This window comes from Ostrea edulis, chromosome 9 (genome assembly GCF_947568905.1).
Source record: "Ostrea edulis chromosome 9, xbOstEdul1.1, whole genome shotgun sequence".
Taxonomy (NCBI): domain Eukaryota; kingdom Metazoa; phylum Mollusca; class Bivalvia; order Ostreida; family Ostreidae; genus Ostrea; species Ostrea edulis.
Genome location: NC_079172.1, coordinates 59030641 through 59055775, shown reverse-complemented (window position 1 = coordinate 59055775; position 25135 = coordinate 59030641). Strand labels below are relative to the sequence as shown.

General features: G+C 36.8%; 1 protein-coding gene across 2 annotated transcripts in view; it reads left to right on the top strand.

Moving 5' to 3' along the window:
• The window catches only part of LOC125659630 (dynein axonemal heavy chain 2-like), a 59598-nt gene that overhangs the window by 18070 nt on the left and 16393 nt on the right, over positions 1-25135 (top strand). For both annotated transcript variants that reach the window (XM_048891366.2, XM_056149695.1), the window contains 38 exons: positions 187-348; positions 455-577; positions 1275-1412; positions 1506-1588; positions 2707-2887; positions 3612-3750; positions 3842-4059; positions 5021-5113; positions 5798-6229; positions 6900-7196; positions 7499-7679; positions 7839-7966; positions 8100-8252; positions 9454-9579; positions 9786-10001; positions 10300-10417; positions 10546-10826; positions 11338-11496; positions 11835-12079; positions 13236-13434; positions 14026-14250; positions 14342-14446; positions 14572-14760; positions 14919-15004; positions 15386-15516; positions 17380-17529; positions 17692-17859; positions 18000-18160; positions 19929-20068; positions 20271-20403; positions 20624-20769; positions 20945-21155; positions 21392-21508; positions 21591-21732; positions 23670-23956; positions 24165-24329; positions 24578-24703; positions 24816-25031. In XM_048891366.2, the coding sequence (XP_048747323.2) occupies positions 187-348; positions 455-577; positions 1275-1412; positions 1506-1588; positions 2707-2887; positions 3612-3750; positions 3842-4059; positions 5021-5113; positions 5798-6229; positions 6900-7196; positions 7499-7679; positions 7839-7966; positions 8100-8252; positions 9454-9579; positions 9786-10001; positions 10300-10417; positions 10546-10826; positions 11338-11496; positions 11835-12079; positions 13236-13434; positions 14026-14250; positions 14342-14446; positions 14572-14760; positions 14919-15004; positions 15386-15516; positions 17380-17529; positions 17692-17859; positions 18000-18160; positions 19929-20068; positions 20271-20403; positions 20624-20769; positions 20945-21155; positions 21392-21508; positions 21591-21732; positions 23670-23956; positions 24165-24329; positions 24578-24703; positions 24816-25031 (6570 nt within the window). The remainder of the gene's footprint in view (positions 1-186; positions 349-454; positions 578-1274; positions 1413-1505; positions 1589-2706; positions 2888-3611; positions 3751-3841; positions 4060-5020; positions 5114-5797; positions 6230-6899; positions 7197-7498; positions 7680-7838; positions 7967-8099; positions 8253-9453; positions 9580-9785; positions 10002-10299; positions 10418-10545; positions 10827-11337; positions 11497-11834; positions 12080-13235; positions 13435-14025; positions 14251-14341; positions 14447-14571; positions 14761-14918; positions 15005-15385; positions 15517-17379; positions 17530-17691; positions 17860-17999; positions 18161-19928; positions 20069-20270; positions 20404-20623; positions 20770-20944; positions 21156-21391; positions 21509-21590; positions 21733-23669; positions 23957-24164; positions 24330-24577; positions 24704-24815; positions 25032-25135) is intronic.

Below are 25135 nucleotides of genomic sequence, written 5' to 3'. Positions count from 1 at the left end.
ATTTAGTTATGTGAATTGATGTTGTTGATACCTGGTCTATAATAATTTAGTTGTGTGAATTGATGTTGTTGATACCTGGTCTATAATAATTTAGTCATGTAAATTGATGTTGTTGACACCTGGTCTATAATAATTTAGTCATGTGAATTGATGTTGTTGATGTTGTTGACACCTGATCTATTGCAGGATCTGGAAGTGATTGAGACGATTTGGAACCTGAACAAGGAATGGGAAGGCCTCTGGGGAGACTGGAAAGGCAACCAGTTTGTACAGCTTCAGACTGAGAGCATGGAAAATTCCTCGCAGTCAATATTCAAGAAACTCAACAGGATGAGCAAGGAGTTGAAGGTTGTAGCCGTCAATTTTCTGAACATGTAGAAATGATGCTGATTTTACGCATACAATATCTTTGAGAACTGTTAAGTTATAAACCATGGAATCATGTCTTTTTCAGGATAAAAATTGGGAAGTGGTGGAAACGAGCAGAAACCGTGTGGATCAGTTTAAGAGAACGATGCCGCTGATTAATGATTTGAAGAACCGCGCTATGAGGCCGCGTCATTGGGACAAGATTCAGGTTAGCAGAGTTGTCTGTTACAGAACAGATGAAACTAGACTTCTGTAGGGGGAATAATTTCAGGACTACCTCTGGAAAGTGAGAAGAATCCATTACCAGATAATCTAAGGATTAATAGAATGAATTTAGAATATTAATCAATAAGTATAGTAGTGTATACTGTAGACAAACTAGTAGTACTTTCCACATGGTACAATTTAGACAGAGTCTGTGGTCACAGGAAGTCTGCAGTATTTACACCAAAGTGAAGTTGTTATTTTTAATGTGCAATGTGTAACTTACTGATAATCAGTTAGGCATGGGACATGTCAAATGAATGACGAGTTAATTAAAACAATGAGAGAATGAAACACTACTCAAAATACTTAGATGATGCTTATCATTTCAAACGATTCAAAGTATTTATATATAATACTTATAGTTTCAAGTGATTCAAAGTGTCTAATTTTAGACTGATAGGCAGAGATGAGTCTAAAACATGCAGGTTGTCCTGGAGTTCAGTGTGGATGACTTTCTGTTAATGTCAGTTGTCTCTCGAGAGCTCAGATGTACAATCAGCAGGACTATTGCACATGCTCTTTGTATCCACTGACAAAATTTTGTCAATCTGCAGAATTTTGACCTACAGAAATAAGTATGCTTACAGTATTAAAAATAAGCTTGTACAATCACTGTATTTATATATGTATTTCAACAGACTGAGATGCAGCGTCAGTTTGATCACAAATCGGAAGATTTCACTTTGGAGAAGATCATCGAATTTGGATTTGACCAGTATGCTGAAACTATTGGGGATATTTCTGGGGCTGCGACCAAGGAATTGGCCATAGAACAGGTGGGAGTTTGGATCTTGATGATAATTTTGTTAATAGGACACTTAGTCTGATAACAATCATAAAATGATATCCTTCCATTAATTATTGTTTAGGGTCTGGAGGCTATTGGCAAGACATGGGAGGTTACAGATTTAGACATCACATCTTATAAAGACAGAGGTCATTTCAAAGTCAGGTGAGTACTGCATTGCGATTGGACAATGTGAACAAAGGTCCTTAATTATCGGTTTCAGACAGCTGTTATATTCCTTACAATATAAACTTCTTGTTTATGGTCTGATTTTTGAAATTTGTCCATCTTTCTATCTGTATAAACATTGGTCATGTGAGGTTTTCGTTTCAGATTGTCTATAATTGCCTTGTCTATCTGTCTGTTTGTATGTCATACAGTTGAATAAGCTTATAGCAAAGTGCTAGGGACAAACAGAAATGTAATGAAATTCACTTTGCTGTAAGCGTGAATTCATTATAAGGTTGTTCACTATAACCATGTTTCACTGTATTGATCTATGACGAGTTTCTGATATAATGAGAAACATATTACACATTACAATGTATATAATATTTATCTAAATCATTGACTGAATCATACTCTGTGTATCAGAATGCAGATTTCAGTTTTGAGAAGTATTTGTAAATTGTTTATGTCCCCCAAGATAAAAAAGGTGGTATTTTTTCACACACTCATTCGTCCAGATTGAATACAAGCTTAAATAGATTTTATGTATGTGCCCTAGATTTGTCTTTTCGGTATGCTTTGAATTTTATGGAGGCCAAGAAAGGCTATTATGATATATTGTCTTTTTTCAGTTTCATTTGGCATACATGTGTACATATCTGTTCTCAAATGCATCAAAATATGCAAAAGTTGAAAAATTCAATGTTTTATTGCATGCATGGCTCTCTAGTTTAAACCATGCAGCCTTTGGTTGTATGTGATGTCATTACAGAAGTAACCACACAGAACTTTACATGTATGTTTATTTACCGCTATGTCAGAAATAACAGGAGCACGAACCGCTATGTCTGAAATAATAGGAGCGCGAACTGCTATGTCTGAAATAATAGGAGCATGAACCGCTATGTCAGAAATAACAGGAGCACGAACCGCTATGTCTGAAATAATAGGAGCGCGAACTGCTATGTCTGAAATAATAGGAGCATGAACCGCTATGTCTGAAATAATAGGAGCACGAACTGCTATGTCTGAAATAATAGGAGCACGAACCGCTATGTCTGAAATAACAGGAGCACGAACTTTATGTTTACTTACCGGTATGTCTGATTTAACAGGAGCACAGATGATGTGTTTACTGCTCTTGAGGACAACCAAGTACAGCTCTCTACAATGAAAGCATCCAGATTCGTCAAGGCCTTTGAACAGGAAGTTGATAAATGGGAAAGGACTCTGTCTCACATCCTGGAAGTGGTGGAGATGCTGCTCACAGTTCAGAGGCAGTGGATGTACCTCGAGGCATGTTGAAATTTGTCACATCTTTATTGAATAGAAATAGAGAAAGCAAATGTTGAGTAGTCCCTTGAAATTCAATGTTGAACCAATCGATTTACAAGAAAACAAATTTGTAGGAAAAGTAATGTCATCACATTGATTTTGTATTCATACATATCTTGACACGATTTGCCTTGCATACAATATAAGTGTATGTCCTATACACGCAGTTAAAATCTGCAATAAAATAAAATTCAAAGATTCACTTTATCCACATTGTAACTTAAGATTTTTTTGTAATAAAATAAGAGATATGAAAAACATTCTGTTTACTGACTTCTTCAGATATTATGTCTTTTGCTGCATCCTTAGACTGTTTAGTCTTTTGTTGGACTAAACATACCCTCCAATAAGTCAATACATAAAAACATTGCACATTCCTGAAGTCATGTGAAAAAACTATGGACTGTGTACTGGGATGCCACATTCTTACATTTATCCTGTAAAATAAAACACAGCCATAATCAGCATGTTTGTAATGAATAATTACAAAGTGATTTACTTATAGATGTCAGCAATTTGATATAGTTAATCACTTGCGTATCCTATACATGTACTCACAAATGTCCAAAACTCATATGCCCTATACTTAATTTCCGTGCAAAGACATTTTCTCTTCCACTTTCTTTAGTCCATTTGTTTTTAATCGCTAATGTTATTACATTTTTCAATTTCTAAATGCTAACAGAATATCTTCTTGGGTGAAGACATCAGGAAACAGTTGCCACGGGAATCTGCTGATTTTGATGATGTTAATGCTAAATGGAAAGTCATCATGACAAGGCTCAATAAGGACCGCAACGCTCTTAGAGGAACCCATCATGAAGGTAAGATCACCTGCTGTAAATGTTCAAACTATTTTTAGAAATTTCCCAGAATGCTCTTGCTTGATATTCTGTGTGCTGTGTCTATGAACAGGTTTACTGGAGGAACTGAACGACATGAATGTCAAGCTAGAGGAGATTCAGAAATCGTTGGACATGTATCTGGAAACAAAACGTCAGATCTTCCCTCGCTTCTACTTCCTGTCCAATGATGATTTACTAGAGATTCTGGGACAGTCTAAGAACCCCAAAGCAGTGCAGCCTCACCTCAAGAAATGCTTTGACAACATTAAGAGCTTAGATATGAACAAGGTAAACTTTGATAGACTTCTCTGAACAGTGTTGTCATTGTTTTCGTAGAATCTGATGTCATACATATTGGCTGTACTCCAAATTCACAGCCTCAAAGCGGTTCACACAAATTCACTGGATCACAACAGTACATGCAAATTCACAGGACTTACAAATTTCTACACTCTAATTTTCATCTTGTTTCATGAATATTGAATTGCTGATTATAAATGCTTCCAAGTCAACTTACAGGACCCATAGATATTTCATAAAAAGTATCAATGTCTAGCTCATCATACTAGGTATTAAATAGGTGTAATGCACAATAATCATTAGTGATCATGCACAGGTTGTGTGAACACTGCTAGTCCATTAATTTTATGATATATGTACATGAATGGGTGATTTCTTGTTTATAAACCTTCAGTATCTCGGTTACTATTTATACACCACCATTGGATTCTCAAAATGCAGGCTGCTTTCTTTTCAGTCCAATATGTTTCATATACCAATAGTTTGGCCGTTCTTTTCACACTGATTTTAACTACGGAGTACTCCGTTTACCTGATCCAGATGTAGGGTTCACGATAGGTGTGACCGGTCAACAGGATGCTATTCCTCTTAGGCACCTCAGATCCCACCTCTGGTGTATACAGGGGTCCGTGTTTGCCCAGCTATTCCTTATAGTTATAGGAGTTATGAGATTTATTACTGTTTGGGTGTGACCTGTCGACAGGGGATGCTTACTCCTCCTAGGCACCTAATCCCACTTCTGGTATGTCCAGGGGTCCGTGTTTGCCCTACTCTCTATTTTGTATTTTTTACAGGGTTTATGAGATTGATCACTGTTTGTTATCTCCACCTTTTCTTGTAATCAAACTATGTCCTGTATAACAGAGCATTTTTTACGGATGAAATATGACATCTCTGGTTTTGAGTTGTTGAATAAGGTGGTATTTGACTGGATGTTGCTGTGTTGTAGCCTGGACTGAAGTGGGAAGCCAATGCTATGATGTCATCCGATGGAGAAGTGGTGCCCTATGAGAGACCTGTCTACTTGGATGGACCAGTAGAGGTATGGAAAAACAATTCTTGTCTTATACGTTCCCAAGCTTCTAATTATATTCCGTAATTATTGAGACATTACATTGAGCTAATTAGTTACATCTACATAAATGATATTGGTATCTTTAATATAATTTAACATTTTTTGCTATCTTAGCTATAATTAATATAACTAGATGTTAAAGTGTATTTTGTTTCGTCTCATGCAATGAGATTAGACTTAATTTAAATTTCTAACATTGAATGTAAAGGATTCATCACAATTTGAAGAAGTAATCACATCCTTTTAGTTGTGTTGTGTTTGTGTATATCATAAGAGATGAGCCATTTGTCTTCTTCTGACAGCTTTATGGGATGTAGATATTGTACAGTTATGATATTTTTGGTGTGATTGGTACATGTATTGTTTTACCTATCATCTTAGAATGGTGTCTGTTTTAACAGTATTCATTTTTCTGTAGGTTGTCTTTGTTTTGTGTATAACACTTTCTCTGTTTCACAGTCGTGGTTGTGTGATGTGGAGAAGACTATGTTGTTTTGTGTATAACACTTTCTCTGTTTCACAGTCGTGGTTGTGTGATGTGGAGAAGACTATGTTGTTTTGTGTATAACACTTTCTCTGTTTCACAGTCGTGGTTGTGTGATGTGGAGAAGACTATGTTGTTTTGTGTATAACACTTTCTCTGTTTCACAGTCATGGTTGTGTGATGTGGAGAAGACTATGAGGTGGACTCTACAAGATGAACTGAAAAAGTGTAAAGGAAACCTTAAACAAAAGCACGGCATGACCAAGAGGGATAAGTGGATCAAGGACCACCCTGGTCAGCTGTGCATCACGGCCAGTCAGATCCAGTGGACGGCTGATGTGGAGAAAGCCCTGAGGCTGACCAAAGACAGAGGAGACAAAAAAGCTCTGAAAACCATGAAGAAAAAACAAGTAGCAATGTTGAACAAATTGTCAGAAGCCATCAGAGGAAAGTTAGAAAAGATGCAACGACTGAAAATTGTGGCTCTTGTGACAATTGAGATTCACGCTAGAGACATTATAGAAAAACTAATCAAAGGTGGAGTGTCGGATGAGAATGCCTTTGAGTGGCTCAGTCAGCTGAGGCTCTACTGGGAAAAGGTGAGCATACATTTAACAGTCTGATGTCTTTGATTTGTCAGAAGTGTGTTTTTAATTTACAAGTGAGGCTTGAGAAAAATAATAGTTAAATTATTTGACTTTAAGAGACATTACAGCTTTTGATATTAACATGGTTGGTATAGGTGTAAGTAATTTCTAGAAAACAGTTTGTCTTGACTTGAGCATATCCGGCATTAGTTTGACTGGGAGTGCATCGAATGTAGACAACTTGATCACATATCTCTTTGTTAAATAAGACTTTTGTAATCATTATGTATTGGATTGAGGCTTGTCACTTAATGGGTATCATACTTAAGCTTTGATATTCTTAATAATTCTTAAGAATGGTTGAAGCTCAATATGATAAAGAAATATTCTGCAACAGAATTGATAGTTTGAAAAATTGTCAAAAAAGTTAACTTTATAGGCAGTTTTTATCTGATAGAAATAATGGGCCTCATGGCTTGACCAAATGTTTACAATTGTTAGTTTTGCTTATCTGCATGCATATAGGGCATTAATCTATAACAACAAATTTATGCATGTACGACTGATCTGTAATTTATCATGTTTTAATGGATTACCAAATTAGACAGTTTGTGAGACTACAAATTGAACCCTGCAGTTTTTGTGAATTAACCCATTTTAAAATGTTTTTTTGTTTTTATAGCCTCCCATTGACAACTGTGTTGTAAAGCAGACCAATACGCAATTTCCTTACGGTTATGAGTATCTAGGAAATTCTGGACGTCTGGTCATTACTCCACTGACCGATCGGTGTTACGTCACGCTGACCACTGCTCTTCATCTCCACAGAGGAGGAAGTCCTAAAGGTCCAGCAGGAACAGGCAAGACTGAGACTGTTAAGGATCTGGGCAAGTCCCTGGGCATGTATGTCATCGTTGTGAACTGTTCGGAGGGTCTGGACTACAAATCCATGGGCAAAATGTTCTCAGGTCTAGCCCAGGTATGTTGTCATGGAACTGTGTGTTATCTGCTGTGAACTAGATTCATTTGGAAAAGTAATTGTGTAACTCTACCTCTAAGTTATTAGATTTTTGATGCCCCCCCCCCCCCCCTCAGAATACATATAGTGTTGCCTGTATATGTAATTTGTGGCATATTAGTTTGACTATGGTTCTAGAAAACATGAAGTCTATTATGAAATCTAGTTCATGGTATGGTTGTGTGATATGAGCATCATATTGAAGTCCTTGATATGTTGGAATTTTTCTTCTTAATTATTGTAGCAAAAATGATTAATTTCAGACTGGGGCTTGGGGCTGCTTTGATGAGTTTAACAGAATCAACATTGAAGTGTTGTCCGTGGTCGCTCAGCAGATCCTGGCTATTTTACTGGCTCTGTCGACTGGACAAGCCAGATTTGTGTTTGAAGGAAGAGAAATTGATTTAGTGTGGTCCTGTGGTATCTTCATTACAATGAACCCAGGTAAACTACCTCAGCTCAACTCAATTTTTACAGAATTTCATATCTTCTACCGTGGAGGGTGTTAACTTCATAATTCCTATTCATATTAACAAATTTTACACTGCACCATCACTACATGTACAAATGTGCTAATAACCATTTTTGTATTTCTGTCCCAAGGATATGCTGGCAGAACAGAATTGCCTGACAACTTGAAATCGATGTTCCGTCCCATTGCTATGGTGGTCCCTGATTCAGCTATGATTTCTGAAATCATTCTCTTTGGAGAAGGTTTTGGAAATACTAGGGTAAATAATATTCTTAAATAAAAATTTAATGTGCTCGTTTTAACTTAGAAATGAAAAAATTAATACTATAGCGATAGAAAAAAACGTGTGTTACTTTTTTTATATTAAATCTTTGTTTTATCTTTTCATGCAGGTCCTCGCTAAGAAAGTGTACACTCTGTACTCATTGGCTGAACAACAACTGTCAAAACAGGACCACTATGATTTTGGATTACGTGCATTAGTGTCCGTGTTGAGATATGCTGGCTCCAAGAAGAGATCCAACCCCAACATGCCGGATGAAGAGGTCTGTTGAATATGATTGTAGTATTTGATACAAAGAGTTTTGATAAATGCACTGTAAACAAAGTAAACTTACAGTGTCTATTTTCAGATTTACATGAAATTTAACTCTTTAGATACTATACAGTAGTTTAAAGAATACTATATAGGTCAAATTTTGCCCCACCCCCACCCCCCAATGCCCTTTTTATCCTCATGTTAAATGAGTGAATTCAGAACTCGGCGAATATGAACTTACTCTTTACCCGATGGAACCACAGGGGAACAAGGGATGACACGAAAATAGGATACCGGTTGTAAACAAATCTCAAATTCACCTTAGTTCCAAGAAACAGATCGAATCTTCCTATCCAAAGGGTGTTAAACATCTCGTAATACAAGTCCAACGTAGTCCGATCCTTTCATATTTAATTTAATGAGTTTTATAAACGAAAATAATTCAAGCTGTCTGCGTTGTCGTCGATCACGCACAGGAAAAGATAACTCCTGCAATGAAAGTAACGTAGTCCAATCCTTTTATGTTCGATTTAATGAGTTTTATAGACTGGAGTGTTGTACACTGCATTTAAAATCAGGCTGAAAGAAAATATTACCTTACAAAGAAAAACAAATCCCGTTTTAAATACCGTTATTTGCGTTAAAAAAATTCTAGATTTTTCGTCTAAATATAAACACTCCCGAGAGTTTCCGAAAGCTGGAAGTTACTTTCATTGCAGGAGTTATCTTTTCCTGTGCGTGATCGACGACAACGCAGACAGCTTGAATTATTTTCGTTTATAAAACTCATTAAATTAAATATGAAAGGATCGGACTACGTTGGACTTGTATTACGAGAAGTTTAACACCCTTTGTATAAGAAGATTCGATCTGTTTCTTGGAACTAAGGTGATTTTGAGCTTTGTTTACAACCGGTATCCTATTTTCGTGTCATCCCTTGTTAGATATTTATATATAGATTGAGAACAAAATGGATAAGAAGCCCCTGTGATGGAACTAACAAATAGTTGGGGGCAAATATGAAAAGCAAAATTGTTTTTAATGTGTTTTGGCAAAAATAACTTGGAGTGAACATTTTCCATTACACAATATATGATAATTGTTGGGACTTCATCAAATCTAGAATTTTGAGGTGCTCTGATTTGCTTCGATGAGTTTAGAATGTGGAGGGTAAGTGATTCAATAAAAAGCTATGGTATGTTTTTCAGATATTGCTTCTGTCCATGAAAGACATGAATGTGGCCAAACTGACCTCCACAGATCTGCCATTGTTTAATGGTATCATGTCTGACTTATTCCCAGGAGTAGAAACTCCAACGATGGACTACTCAGAGGTATCTTATCATCCAGTATATCATGTGTGTGATATTGATAAATATCATGCTAGTTAGCGTGGTAAGTTAGATACTGTGTCGACTATTCAGAGGTATCTTATCATCCAGTATATCATGTGTGTGATATTGATAACTATCATGCTAGTTAGCGTGGTAAGTAGATACTGTGTCAGAACAACAAGTGATGTTAAACATAAACTTTTCAGATGAAGAAAGCCATCACGGCGGAGCTGAAGAGTAACTGCCTGCAGGTGAATAACCACACACTGACAAAGGTCATACAGTTATACGAGACGAAGACTTCTCGACACTCCGTCATGATTGTCGGTAATACACAGTCAGGAAAAACAGTCTCCTGGCGAATGCTGCAGGCCACCATGACCAGACTGAACAAAGAGGGAGCCTCTTATCAGGCTGTTAAGGTAAGTTATTTTAGGGCATGCTTGTACGCTGTTGGAAGTTTTAACAGTGACATATTTTTTTTGAGTTTGTCAATACCGTTTTTTTCTTCTTCACAAAATTGAGTACAATGAAGAAAGTATGTAAACATTCCCCCATACAGAATTTACTTAACAAGATTTCCCATCATCACTACACTTTGTCTACTGTATAGCTATATATTTTACTTATGTAACATTGATTAACCAATGAAACATGGACATTTCTGACTACTGACAACAGCTTATATTAACCAGTAAACATGGATGTTTATCATTTAAGGATTTTCCTCTGAATCCCAAGTCTTTGTCTTTGGGAGAGCTGTATGGTGAATTTGACATCAATACCAATGAATGGACAGACGGAGTACTGTCAAGTGTGATGAGACAGACTTGTGCAGGTTTGTATAACCGATATTACTCTTCCTTAAATACCTTACAAGTTTCAGATGTAATTGATGATTGTTTTTTGTAATTAGAGAAGTACACAGTTTTAGCTTTAATTGATGATTGTTTTTTTTTTTTAAAGATGAGAAGCCGGAAGAGAAATGGCTGGTATTTGATGGACCAGTAGATACTCTCTGGATAGAAAGCATGAACTCTGTTATGGACGACAACAAGATCCTGACTTTGATCAACGGAGAACGTATTGCCATGCCAGAGCAAGTGTCTCTTCTGTTTGAAGTGGAGGATCTAGCGGTGGCGTCCCCTGCCACGGTGTCGCGGTGTGGTATGGTGTATGCTGACTATGTAGACATTGGATGGCAGCCGTATGTAGATTCCTGGCTGGAAAAGAAGAAGGAGAACAAGGTAAGGCATCACTGATGACCCGTCCATTGTAAGGGAGTCCTAAATACCCCAACCAAGGGGATGACCCGTCCATTGTAAGGGAGTCCTAAATACCCCAACCTAGGGGATGACCCGTCCATTGTAAGGGAGTCCTAAATACCCCAACCTAGGGATTGAGGAATTTTAAAATTAATTCTAATCAAATTCTTTAAGGTGATTGACGATTATAAAACGCGATACTAATTGTTATGTTGTAACAAATAAAGAATTTAAAAAAAATAAAGAAAATTAGTTACTTATTCATATTTCAAATGAAATAAAGTTTTTAAATTAAATATATTACCTTTGAAAACAAAATTATGAATTTTACCACCCTCACACATTATATCCGGCTAATGTGTAAACGTTGTAGTTGGTCAATTGAAGTACCAATTTCAAGACTTTTACACTCTAAATTTCTCGAAGTTTTATTAGTGCAAGAAAGATGTTTCCTGGTACGATTTGTGATTTCTGCTTTTTATCTCTTTGCCAGCCTCTTGTTGAGGAGCTCCGTCGATTGTTTGATAAATACCTGGTGAAGATTCTGGACTTTAAACGACAGAACTGTAAAGAACTGATTCCCATTGCTCAGCTGAATGGAGTGTCGTCTCTTTGTAAATTATTTGATTCCCTCGGAACTGTAGAGAATGGGGTGAGTTTTCTTCAGAGGATTTGTTTTTCATCATTTCTCAGAAACTAAAAAAACAACCCAATAATATCAGAATCTAGTAACTACAGTAGGAATTATGAAATGACAGCATTTTCTTGTCGAATGGCATTTAGAAATTGGTCCATTTAACTGTACAATGTATGTGCGACTGAGTCTTGAGGTAAATTTTTTGTAAAGTCAACATTTATTTATTGGGAAAAGAGATTCATTCTTTGTACATTTGAATGTGGAGAAAATTAAACATTTCATGTAGTAGGATAGTGGTTGAAAAAGAAAGAAGAGGAATAGATTTCTTAGATATCACATTGACTTGCTTGTAGGTGGACCCCCATGACAGTGAAAACTTCGTAAGGATGGTAGAACTGTGGTTCCAGTTCTGCATGATCTGGTCAATTTGTGCCTCAGTGGATGAGGATGGACGTAAAAAAATTGACAATTACATTCGTGAAATGGAGGGAACATTCCCCAACAAAGACATGATCTATGAATACTTTGTTGACCCTAAAGGCAAAACCTGGGTCCACTGGGAAGACAAGCTGAAATCAGGGTGGAAATATCAGCCAAAGTAAGATTGCGGATTAAATCAGGTTTCTTCTACAAAGGTTTTCAAAATTAGATGTCACTTCACCCTCCCACCAAATGAAGTGTGTATGTGTGTGAAAGAGAGGGGGGGGGGGGGGTATATAAACAGGAATTTGAAATATCTGTATGAACTATATCTTTGAAGGGAATTTGATATATTTCTATATACTTGACAAAATAAGGTTTATGTGTCACAAGGAGGTGGTGAAGAGGTACGAAGGGTGAAACATTGTGTGATTCATGTCTTCTGAATAGACGGGTCATAGACGGTCATCCAAGATTAAGAACTGGCTTCTGACTAATATCTCAGATTGTCATTGTGTAGAGAAAAATGGTAGTATCTCAAATCAAGGTCATTGTGTAGAGAAAAATGGTAGTATCTCAAATCAAGGTCATTGTGTAGAGAAAAATGGAATCTTATTGTCCTGACTTCTCGATTGTAAAATTAACATGATGATTTTAATTTCACCATGTTCACAATTGATCATTTTTCTGTGAAATCAAAACCATAATGAATAACATACTAAAACTATTTCAATGCTTTTGTTTATCTAAATTTAAAAAGGAGATTTTTCTATAATGTGAAATTAAAACCATGGCAATGGTACCCATAGTAACAAATCGTGAAAATTTAGCACCATGGAATGAAGACAACTCACAGTATATCTGATTCACATAATAGGCATTCGTGCATGACCCAAAACATTATTTTGACTCACTAAGCATCTTTACATTCCAAAGTGGTTTATTCAATCTAATTAAAATTAGATCCTTTGATGCGCTCACTTATAACACTACACATTGCGTAGCGATATACATGAGCAGATCAAAGGATCTAATCTTAATTAGATTGTCATTTATTAAAAAACAATGACCCCTGTATAGAAAATACATTTAAAAATCATCGTCACAGAGACAATTGAGGAACTGGTTACAGGATGGAAGAGGTAACTGAAGGTCGGTGGTACCCCTCCCCCTTCCTACCCTCATTTAGTCTTTTAGGTTGGGTTCATACTTCCCAAGAACTATAGCAAATGCAGAATTGATTTCAACATTATGATAATGATTTTATGTAGATGTATACAATATGCGTAGATGAGTGATGTGGCCCATGGGCATCTTGTGTTTTTCTTACCCAGTGTACCTTTCTTCAAACTGATTGTGCCGACAGTCGACACTGTGCGATATCAGTACTTAGTGTCCGCTCTGGTGCGGTCCTTCAATCCGGTGATGGTGGTAGGACCGGTCGGAACAGGAAAGACATCCATGGTGGAGAATACGCTTTCTAAACTGGACTCGAAGGTCTACAGCATCCTTACAGTCAACATGTCAGCTCAGGTAAAAAGCTTACAGTCAACATGTCAGCTCAGGTAAACAGCTTACAGTCAACATGTCAGCTCAGGTAAAAAGCTTACATTCAACATGTCAGCTCAGGTAAACAGCTTACAGTCAACATGTCAGCTCAGGTAAAAATCTTACAGTCAACATGTCAGCTCAGGTAAACAGCTTACATTCAACATGTCAGCTCAGGTAAAAAGCTTACAGTCAACATGTCAGGTCAGGTAAACAGCTTAGGAGATATGATGGTTGAGCATATTGTGGGAAAACACAGTCAAACCTCATTATATCGAACTTGATGGGACCGAAAAAAAACTTTAAAGATATCCGAGGACTCTGTCTGAGAATAAAAAAAGATGTGGTGGGGCAATGTCAAGGAGGGAATGGAGACAAGTGTCTTAGCAGAGATCTAATTTTTTATGGCTCACTATCAATGCCAACAATGGAAAGTGTATTGATATGTACAATCTAATGTAATCCATGCAGTCAGATCAGTACCTGGCTATGTGTAATACACACCAGTAATTTACAATGCGTATTTCTAACCATTTATTGTGAAAATATTGTCAAGCTGTAAATGTGTATTTGTAGACTTCTTCCAACAATGTGCAAGACATCATTGAGAGTCGCGTGGAGAAGAGGACTAAAGGTGTGTACGTCCCCATAGGTGGAAAGAAACTGCTGACATTTATGGACGACTTCAACATGCCAGCAAAGGATACGTTTGGCTCCCAGCCTCCTCTGGAACTGATGAGGTTGTGGCTGGATTACGGCTTCTGGTACGACAGGGAAAAACAGACTCAGAAGTACATCAAGGTCAGTGCTTCAGACTTTAGGTGGCAACAAAATATTGAAAAAGTAGTGAGTTGTGACTATGTTTTAATGGATGATTGGGTATGCTTTCCAGGACATGTTCTTGTTGGCTGGTATGGGACCTCCAGGTGGTGGCAGAATGGTCATTTCAAGAAGGCTCCAAAGTCGCTTTAATCTCGTCAACATGACATTCCCACATGTACGTTATGTTTTGGATGCTTCAAGTTTATTGGATAGACATAGTTCAAACTTTTTCAACAAAAAAAAAGTTGTTAGTTTTGTGTTGCTTTAGCCTTACTGAACGTTTAATGATGATTATGTCAGGAGTCCCAGATAAAGAGAATTTTTGGAAGCATGATCAACCAGAAACTGCAGGACTTTGAGGAGGAGGTCAAACCCATCGGAGACATCATGACACAGGCTACCATTGAAATGTATGAGGCTGTTGTTCAGAAGTTCCTCCCCACACCCACAAAAATCCACTACCTATTCAACTTGAGGGACATCTCAAAGGTTTGCTTTTCACATTCTAGGAATATACATTGAGGAATGCAAAAATCATTTTATTTGATGCTAAATTTTTTACATTAAAATGGAATGTGTGTTTTCTTTTAATTGTTGTAGTGCAGTTAAAGACATACATGTGTATGATTGTACCATCTGAATTTCAGATTTTCCAAGGTCTTTTAAGGGCTCATAAGGATTTTCACGACACGAAGCATGCCATGACAAGACTATGGATTCATGAATGCTTTAGGTAATTGGACCACACAAAGTATTTTCTTGGGAGTAAATATTCTTGGTTTACTCTGTATTTCAGTAACATAAAATCGTGGATTGGTTATACTATTGAGAAAACTTTCTAATGATTAACTGCTGTAAAATCAGAATGATTTAAGGAATTTATGGGTATATATCATAATGAAATCCGCAAGATTGCATCACAACAAATAGTAATGATTTCTGAGCAACTCATTTCCATTTCATTGAAACTTCAACTACACAAAGCATGACGCGTATTGAAAAATCCAAGTACAGTCTTTTTGTCATGTTTCCAGCCAGTATTAACTGTCTTGTGTATCAATAGGGTGTTTTCTGATCATCTTCAACCAGTATTAACTGTCTTGTGTATCAATAGGGTGTTTTCTGATCGTCTGGTGGATGAAAAAGATACGGAGACTTTTGTGAACTTGATGACAGAGAAACTTGGCACGCTGTTTGACCAGACTTACCACAATATATGTCCAAACAAACAACCTCCAATTTTTGGTAGGTCAACTTTGGAAATTATTCTCTCAAGCCTATTTAGAAGAGTTATTCGAGGAGCCCACTGCAACTGATGTTACTCAATTTGCCTCTTTAATCAGTATCAATCAGGTGGCCTACTTAAATCAGTGTCATAGGTTGTTGTGTTTCATCTGTTGGTATTTATTTCCAACGTTTCAAAAAGTACATGGACAACTTTCAATATTGTATATTGCATTTTGTAGGGCAGACAATTTAGAGGATAGTAAATTTAAGTGTCCTTTCCTCAAAAGGGCCTTAGGGGTGGGACCAAAATTTTCTTAGAAGATGGAGTGTTATGTGGAATTCATATACAGGAAATGTATTAAATCTTAGAAAATCTTATTATAATTGGACTGGACTCTGAATCAGCTGTTCAGAATATGGATTAAAGTAAAACACTGTTACAGGGAATATACATGCTTATAATGAATTCACACTTATGGTGAAGTGATTTTTATTTCTTGTAGTTTAGAAACATATTATGAACTTGCTGCATGAAATGAATTGCCTTCATAGCGAAATCAAAATATTCATCTCCAGCACTTCGCTATAAGTTTATTTTACTGTATTTACTGAAAATGCATGAAATCTGCAACTAGTGCAGAAAGGTTTTAGTAAAGATTGTCATGATCGCTCCTGAGATGTAGGGGAGGGGGGAATCAGTGTGGAAAATCCGAATTCTACAAAGGTTTTATGTGACATATCATCAGAAAGGTTCTTAGTAATAGAATTCAGAGCTGATCACCTTAGGGCATGGCATCACTAAAGGCAAAATCCAAGGTCTTAGAGATGGCCATGCGACATGTCATTGAAGAATATCCATGCTGGGAAAGTGGTAAGGCTGGATTTGGATTAGTGTAAGTGATAATTTGATTAGTAATACCAGTATCTTTGCAACTATTCGCAGAAAAACTTTACTTCTTTGATAAAAGACTCATTTGTTGCACAAACACCAATTCTATTTTTAGTTTTGTGTTGTTTAATATGTAAGCGACCAGTAAGCCATGGGCTTTCTATATCTATAATAATTGTTGATTATTTCTCGAATTTGTTGGCATGATAGTTAGAATTTTACATTGTATAGAATACACATTTATACATGAGGATTGAATGGTTATTCTTGGTCCATAGATGAATTTTGTGTTCATTTGTTGTGTTGCTTAAAATCTCGACAAGAATATAGGTTTGTTTTTTATGTGTTTGCTTTTGAAATTATTTCTACCATTTGGTACAATTATGCCTTCCTGACTTGAATTTCAAACTGAAATACTGAGGTTGTACTGTATTCTGTTCAGGTGATTACATGAATCCAGACAATGTGATTTTGCAGCATAATATTGAGGTTGTACTGTATTCTATTCAGGTGATTACACAAATCCAGACAATGTAGTGATTTTGCAGCAGAATATTGAGGTTGTACTGTATTCTATTCAGGTGATTACATGAATCCAGACAATGTGATTTTGCAGCAGAATATTGAGGTTGTACTGTATTCTATTCAGGTGATTACATGAATCCAGACAATGTGATTTTGCAGCAGAATATTGAGGTTGTACTGTATTCTATTCAGGTGATTACATGAATCCAGACAATGTGATTTTGCAGCAGAATATTGAGGTTGTACTGTATTCTATTCAGGTGATTACACAAATCCAGACAATGTAGTGATTTTGCAGCAGAATATTGAGGTTGTACTGTATTCTATTCAGGTGATTACATGAATCCAGACAATGTGATTTTGCAGCAGAATATTGAGGTTGTACTGTATTCTATTCAGGTGATTACATGAATCCAGACAATGTGATTTTGCAGCAGAATATTGAGGTTGTACTGTATTCTATTCAGGTGATTACATGAATCCAGACAATGTATATGAAGATATACAGGATATTAACCAGCTGAAGAAGGCAATGACTGACTTTTTGGAAGAGTACAACAGCACCCCAGGCGTTGTCAACATGGACCTGGTGCTCTTCAGGGATGCAATAGAACACGGTCAGAAATCGTTTACATTAAAATTACAACAATGATTTGACAATTTAGGTTCGAATTTGTAAAATCAGCAATACTGTTGAACTTTGAATGCAAAGTTTACTTGAATCTAGCAAAAATATAGCCCTGGATTATAATTAAAAGCATGAGTTGTTTATTTTACAGTGTCTAAAATAGTTCGAGTGATCCGACAGCCTCGAGGAAACATGCTCCTGATCGGTATCGGTGGGAGTGGCAGACAGAGCTTAACAAGGCTGGCAGCTTACATCTGTGAATACACCACATTCCAAATAGAAGTCACCAAACATTATCGCAAAAATGAATTCCGAGATGGTCAGTACATCCATGTATAGTTGCAAGAATGAATTCCGAGATATCAGTGCATCCTTATATAAGTATATCTAGTACGTTGCCATATCGTGCTTTGATTGGTGTGAACTTGCTGAGAATTGTATAATTATGTTATTATTTAGATCTGAAGAGACTGTACTGGCAGGCCGGCGTGGACAATAAGACAACAGTGTTTATCTTTAATGACACTCAGGTGGTAGAGGAAGGCTTCCTAGAGGACATTAACAATGTACTCAGTAGTGGTGAAGTTCCCAATTTGTACAAGCCCGATGAATTTGAGGAGGTAACCCAGCATTTTGGTATTGATGTGCCACTGCATAGATTCAGCTGAGCCCAGTCACTGATTCTAGTGTTGCTATAACACTGCATTGATTCAGCTGGGCTCAATCAGCAGTTCAGCTGATTTCAATCACCAATTAAACTGATTTCAAATCAGCTGGTCTCGATCACCGATTCAGCTGGTCTCGATCACCGATTCAGCTGGTCTCGATCACCTTTTCAGCTGGTCTCGATCACGATTCAGCTGGTCTCGATCACCGATTCAGCTGGTCTCGATCACCTTTTCAGCTGGTCTCGATCACGATTCAGCTGGTCTCGATCACAATTCAGCTGGTCTCGATCACCTATTCAGCTGATTTCAACCACTGATTTTGAGGTTGTTATATATATGTCATTACACAGGTTCAGGTTCACTTAATTACTGATTTTGGATAGATATGGAAATTACCGATTATGTATGTCTCGCATATCATCAGTGTAATGGCTTCATGATGAATAATATCCTAACAAGATTTGAGAAGCCTGTGTATAGTTTCGGGAGGGGCTACAAAGGTTTAACTCAGTGTAATAGGTATACAAAACTTCTTACAACTGATAAATACGGTGGTGATTGAAATCAGTCGTTTCGTGAAAAAATGTGTCAGGAATGCTGGCCGACCAATGTTCTTTAAAAATTCACACTTGATTTCAATGTTGTAATAGACACTGTATGTGCTGTATTGTCCACTGTTCTCTGTATGTTAAACTGTCAGATGTGTGTAGACTAGAACTTGGGAGTGATGTGGAATTAATTTGACTGATTGTTTTAAATCAATTTCAATTACCATATTTATCCTATTGAGCATATAAGCACCCCTAGGCCTTTTTTCAATTCTTAAAAATTATGAGCCCCCTCCCCATTTAAACACAGTATAACATACCTTATACCAGTAATAGCTACTATATCTTGGTTGTATTTATTATGTTGTTTTGACAAGTTGAAATAATAAATCAAAATGACTTCAGTGAATTATATTATCGTAAAGGAAAGTATCACAATAACTCATTTAGAATTTGATGTTTAAACATTTCTCAAAATCTTAATTGAAACACTAAATACTAAATAACACCCCCCCCCCTCCCCTTTTCCAATTTTTTAATCGCTGGGGCATTCAATAGGATGAATACGATATTTGTTTTGTCATAACAGTGTTTATATGCACCCTTGCACTCAGCCTAGATCCAAATATATTCAGACTTCAGTGGTGCAGTGTGACGTATAGTTTCCTAGATACACTGAGACAAAACTGGCTATACGTGGATGATGGGTTGTTCTGACAAATTAAGATACACGTGGATGATGGGTTGTTCTGACAAATTAGATATTGTTTTTATACAAGTTTCTTTCTCTTTGCTCATTCAATGACACTAACTATTAACCTAGGATCAAAATCAGCTTTTTAAGGTCCACTCTGTTTAAAGTCATGGATTATGAAATACTGAAAACAATAGATTATTTATATCGGACAATGATTCTAATTAACAAAATATATTAATGGTTTAAAGTTTAAAGATTCTTTCTAATGGAATGAGGTTGGTTTAAGAGTAACACTTTTTCTGTGATCTGTGAACTAACTAAATTAATGAATTGAGCAAAGAGAAAGAAATGACAGACATTTTAGTGCAACCACATGATGTACATGTTTAGCAATGTATCGCCAGACCTATCATCTGGATAGAAATACTTGCTATGTTTGATTTGATCTTGTGCATCTTGTGTTTGACGATACTAGGTGCGAAATGCTCTGAGTGACATTGCCAAGAAAGAGGGATTGGATGACAGCCCTCAGAGCATCTTTGCATTCTTGATTGAACGTGTACGAGGCAACATGCATATTGTGTTGTGTATGAGCCCAGTGGGAGAGCCCTTCAGGTTAGTGAGAAAGTCCTGCAGCTAGTCTTTTGCAATCAATATCAAATTAGTAACTTGACATCATTAACTCTCAAAGATGCATTAGTTATAATTGTATGCACAAATTCTGTAAAAAACAAAAATTGTCACAACTATTAGACATAAAAAGAATTAAAAAAAACAACTTTGATATGGTCATCCATTTGTCAACATTTTCCTGCAGAAACCGGATTCGTATGTATCCAGCCTTTGTGAACTGTACTACCATTGATTGGTTCAGTGAGTGGCCAGCAGATGCCTTACTGGAGGTTGCAGACAAATACCTCAACGAAATCACTCTGGGATCAGAGGAGGAGGTAGTCTTCTTCAGATTATTGTCATTGATCTGTTGTTCACTGTATTCATCGTTGTTGTCATCTGAATATTGCTCTGTTGTTCACTGTATTCATCGTTGTTGTCATCTGAATAATGCTCTGTTGTTCACTGTATTCATCATTGTTGTATTTCATCATTATTTATTTTCATGATCCATTTTTCAAATATTTTCATGACAAATCATTTTGTGTTCAATTTCAGGACAAGCTGAAGCCATCGCTGGCTAAAATGTTCTCTGTGATGCACAAGTCTGTAACAGAATACTCCAAGAGGATGTTGATTGAACTCAGAAGACACAACTACGTCACCCCCACAAACTATCTTGAGCTAGTGTCCGGATACAAAAAGTAGGTGTTCCATTGACTATTCACACAAATTTTTAATTGTGTACTAAAGTTACCACACACATTCCAGGTGACTGTTCGACTGATTCTGTCTCACAATGGCCTCTCTATAAAAGTCCTTTTACTCAACTAATAATAGTGTCATCATTTTCATACCAAGGATTTCTTTAATTTTCAGACTTTTATATGACAAGAAAAATGAACTAGGAGGGGCAGCCGATAAGCTGCGAAACGGTCTGAGCAAGATTGATGACACGCGACAGAAAGTGGAGAAAATGTCTCTAGAGCTAGAGGATGCCAAAACTAAAGTGGCCCAGTTCCAGAAACAGTGTGATGAATACCTGGTGATCATAGTTCAACAAAAGCGGGAGGCGGACGAGCAGCAGAAGGTCAGTGGTCACTTAGACCCACTGCATGTAAAACTGAAAACATGCAACATATGAATGCTATAACTCCGATCAGATAGCAATCAATTAAGAAGAGAGAATGCGGAAAGTTTTTTATTCTTACTATGTATTTACGTGGAATTTGTGCAGGTATATGTGTGGAATTTATGTAAAAATGTAATTTATGTAAGTATATGTGTGGAATTTATGCAAGTATATATGTGGAATTTGTGTTATAGTCAGTGGCACAGAAGAGCGAGAGGATTGCTGAGGAGGAGAGCAAATGTCAACACATGGCCGACCTTGCCCAACATGATTTAGACGAGGCTCTGCCAGCGCTGCAGGAAGCTATTGCTGTATGATACAATTCTTTTTCTTTTTTATTCATGTTTAAACTGTTGTTTAATAGTATACTATTTTAAGAATGTGAATTTTTAGGCTCTGGAATCTCTAAATAAAAAAGATATGACAGAAATCAAGTCATACGGTCGGCCTCCTATGCTGGTGGAAAAAGTAATGGAAGCTGTGATGATTCTGCGAGGCAATGAGCCCACATGGGCTGAGGCCAAAAGACAACTTGGTAAGTCCTCATTTTCTGTCTATACGTATATACAGTGGAGCCTTGTTAATCTGGACACTTTGGTTCCCAGCAAAATCATCCGGATAAATGAAGCATCCGGATAACTGAATCACATATGTTAGATCTTCATATAAGTTATCAGTATGCTTACTTCGTTGATGTGTAATATGAAATGAACATTAACAATTTGCTTTATTATATTAATAAATCATGATAATGTTAACGCTTACATGTATTTCAAAACACTAGAATTGAAATATTCATGTACTGTAGATATTTGGGTGTATTTTTAACTAGGACTAAAAACAATTATACTAAACTATAGACCACATGCACTAAAAGCTCTAAAAGTAAACAATCAAGCTCAACCTTATCGTAAAATAAATGAATGCATACATGTATATTTCACACTCGAGATCTATAATCATCCAAGCCAATATCTTGGGACAAAACCGGCCAAGCTCATTAGTACAAATATGAATTGTCATACTTTTGAAAAACAGTAACTCGCTTTTACCTAGAGTTTAAAAATAAAGCAATGGCCTCGTAACATGAATCAAACAGACGTAGGTACACGGTATGTGAGTGACATTTTATACAGGTACACGGTACGTGAGTGACATTTTATACAGGTACACGGTATGGAGTGACATTTTATACAGGTACACTGTGTGTGAGTGACATTTTATACAGGTACACAGTACGTCAGATTTTATACAGGTACACGGTACGTGACATTTTATACAGGTACACGGTACGTGAGTGACATTTTATACAGGTACACGGTATGGAGTGACATTTTATACAGGTACACGGTATGGAGTGACATTTTATACAGGTACACTGTGTGTGAGTGACATTTTATACAGGTACACGGTACGTGAGTGACATTTTATACAGGTACACGGTATGGAGTGACATTTTATACAGGTACACGGTACGTGAGTGACATTTTATACAGGTACACGGTATGGAGTGACATTTTATACAGGTACACTGTGTGTGAGTGACATTTTATACAGGTACACAGTACGTCAGATTTTATACAGGTACACGGTACGTGACATTTTATACAGGTACACGGTACGTGACATTTTATACAGGTACATGGTATGGAGTGACATTTTATACAGGTACACTGTATGTGACATTTTATACAGGTACACGGTACGTGACATTTTATACAGGTACACGGTATGTGAGTGACATTTTATACAGGTACACTGTACATGCGTGACATTTTATACAGGAAAATACCAGATCATGTTAAAAATTACTAAATATATATCATTTCAATTAACAATATAAAAAAAGAATCTGCATTTTCGTAACTATCCAGTGATACAGTTTTTGATTCGAACAAATCGATATTAACTCACGGCCAAGTACATATGTGAATTTGATACCTGTAGCAGTTCAACAGAGTATATGGCATGATTTTTAATCCATTAATAACCTAGGGATCAAGACAAATAAATAATGTGCCACAGATTTGTGTACAATTCAACAATACATGTGAATTTCTGGAATAATGATGCAAAATATTGTAAAAATTTGGTTCTCCAAAAAATCTTCCATAACAATCCAACTTTAATCCAAACAACAAACATGTAGTTTACTACATTTGTTTAATTTTCCACACGTGATTAGCTTCTTTGTTCAGAGAAAGAAAACTTGTTGCAGGGTCATTTTAGTGCTATAAATGTACATACGAGTGTGCGTGCATAGGTGTATGTGTTGACCATTATACTATGATGTGCAATTGTAATTATGATAGCATGAATGTTATTCTTTGTTTTTTTCCCTCCAAAATTGCCTGATTAGCTAAGGATCGATGAAGATAACAGAAGATAAAGAATATGATTTATGCCTAGACCTTTCCTTTTTATTAGATATTTCTGTTTGACGGTTGATAAAGCAGTCCGAATGTTTTACAGGTGAACAGACTTTTATCAAACAATTGATGAATTTTGACAAGGACAACATTAGTGACCGGGTCCTGAAGAAGATTGGAGGTTACTGTGCACAATCAGACTTTCAGCCTGAAATCATAGGTCGTGTGTCCGGTGCTGCAAAATCTTTGTGTATGTGGGTCCGAGCCATGGAAGTCTATGGCCGAATCTACCGGGTAGTGGAGCCTAAGAAACAGAGGCTTAATGCAGCCATGTCACAACTCAAGGAAAAACAGGAAGCTCTTGCTGATGCTAAAGCAAAACTGGCTGAGGTAACTAAAAGATTGTCAAATATTCTATCAAAGGAAATATAGTCCTTAGCAAATATGCCTGTTGACATGCCATGACTTGATTGTGTGCCATGCAAGTTGATAAGAATGTAAGTGGTTTATTTATGAACATTCTGCATTATTAATTGATAGAGAGATGAGTTTTAGTATTAACAAGTCCATTATTTTGTGTACAATTCATGTTTAACAGGTGGAGGCTAAAATGGCGGAGTTGAAGCAGCAGTATGATGAGAAGCTAGCTCAAAAAGAGGAGCTGAAGAGGAAGGCTGAATACACAGAACTGATGTTGGAGAGGGCCACCAAACTAATGTCAGGTCTGGCAGGGGAGAAAGAGCGGTGGCAGGAAACTGTGAAGGTATGGGGTGTTAACAGTAACAGCAACTATCGAGGTATGGGGTGTTAACAGTAACAGCAACTATCGAGGTATGGGGTGTTAACAGTAACAGCAACTATCGAGGTATGGGGTCTTAACAGTGATGGGAAACTGTTAGTATAAGAATCCTAACAGTGGCAGGGTATATGGACCTGACAAGGAGACCGGTGTGTGTAGTACATGTAGACAAGACTATGAAGTGAACTTGAAGTTGATAATCAATTTTTCAGGATCTTGAGGAAAGAATGGGTTACCTTGGAGGAGACTGTCTAATGGCAGCTGCATTCATGTCTTATATGGGGCCCTTCCTATCTAACTACAGAGATGAACTCGTACAGAAGAAATGGATTGAAGAGGTACCAATGTTAATATTTAAGGACTTTCACAACGTTTGTTAAGTTTGTTTGAACCGATTCAGTTTTATGTTTGTTTTGCACCGTATTTAATTAGATACAATGATTTTGTCAGGTGAGAAAACTTGGAATTCCATGCGCTCCAAACTTCAACTTCTGTGAATTTATGGCCAAACCAACTCAGGTCAGGGACTGGAATATTCAAGGGTTGCCTAGTGACAGTTTCTCTACAGAGAATGGAGTCATCGTGACATCATCCAACAGATGGCCGCTAATGGTGGATCCACAGGGCCAGGCCATCAAATGGATAAAAAACATGGAGGCCTCAAGGGCAAGTTTCTAAATATCACTCCATTCATTGACTTATCTCCATACTATAAATCTAAAAAAAAATTCACAAAGTACTGTATTTTTGCATTAATGTGTGCCTTGATG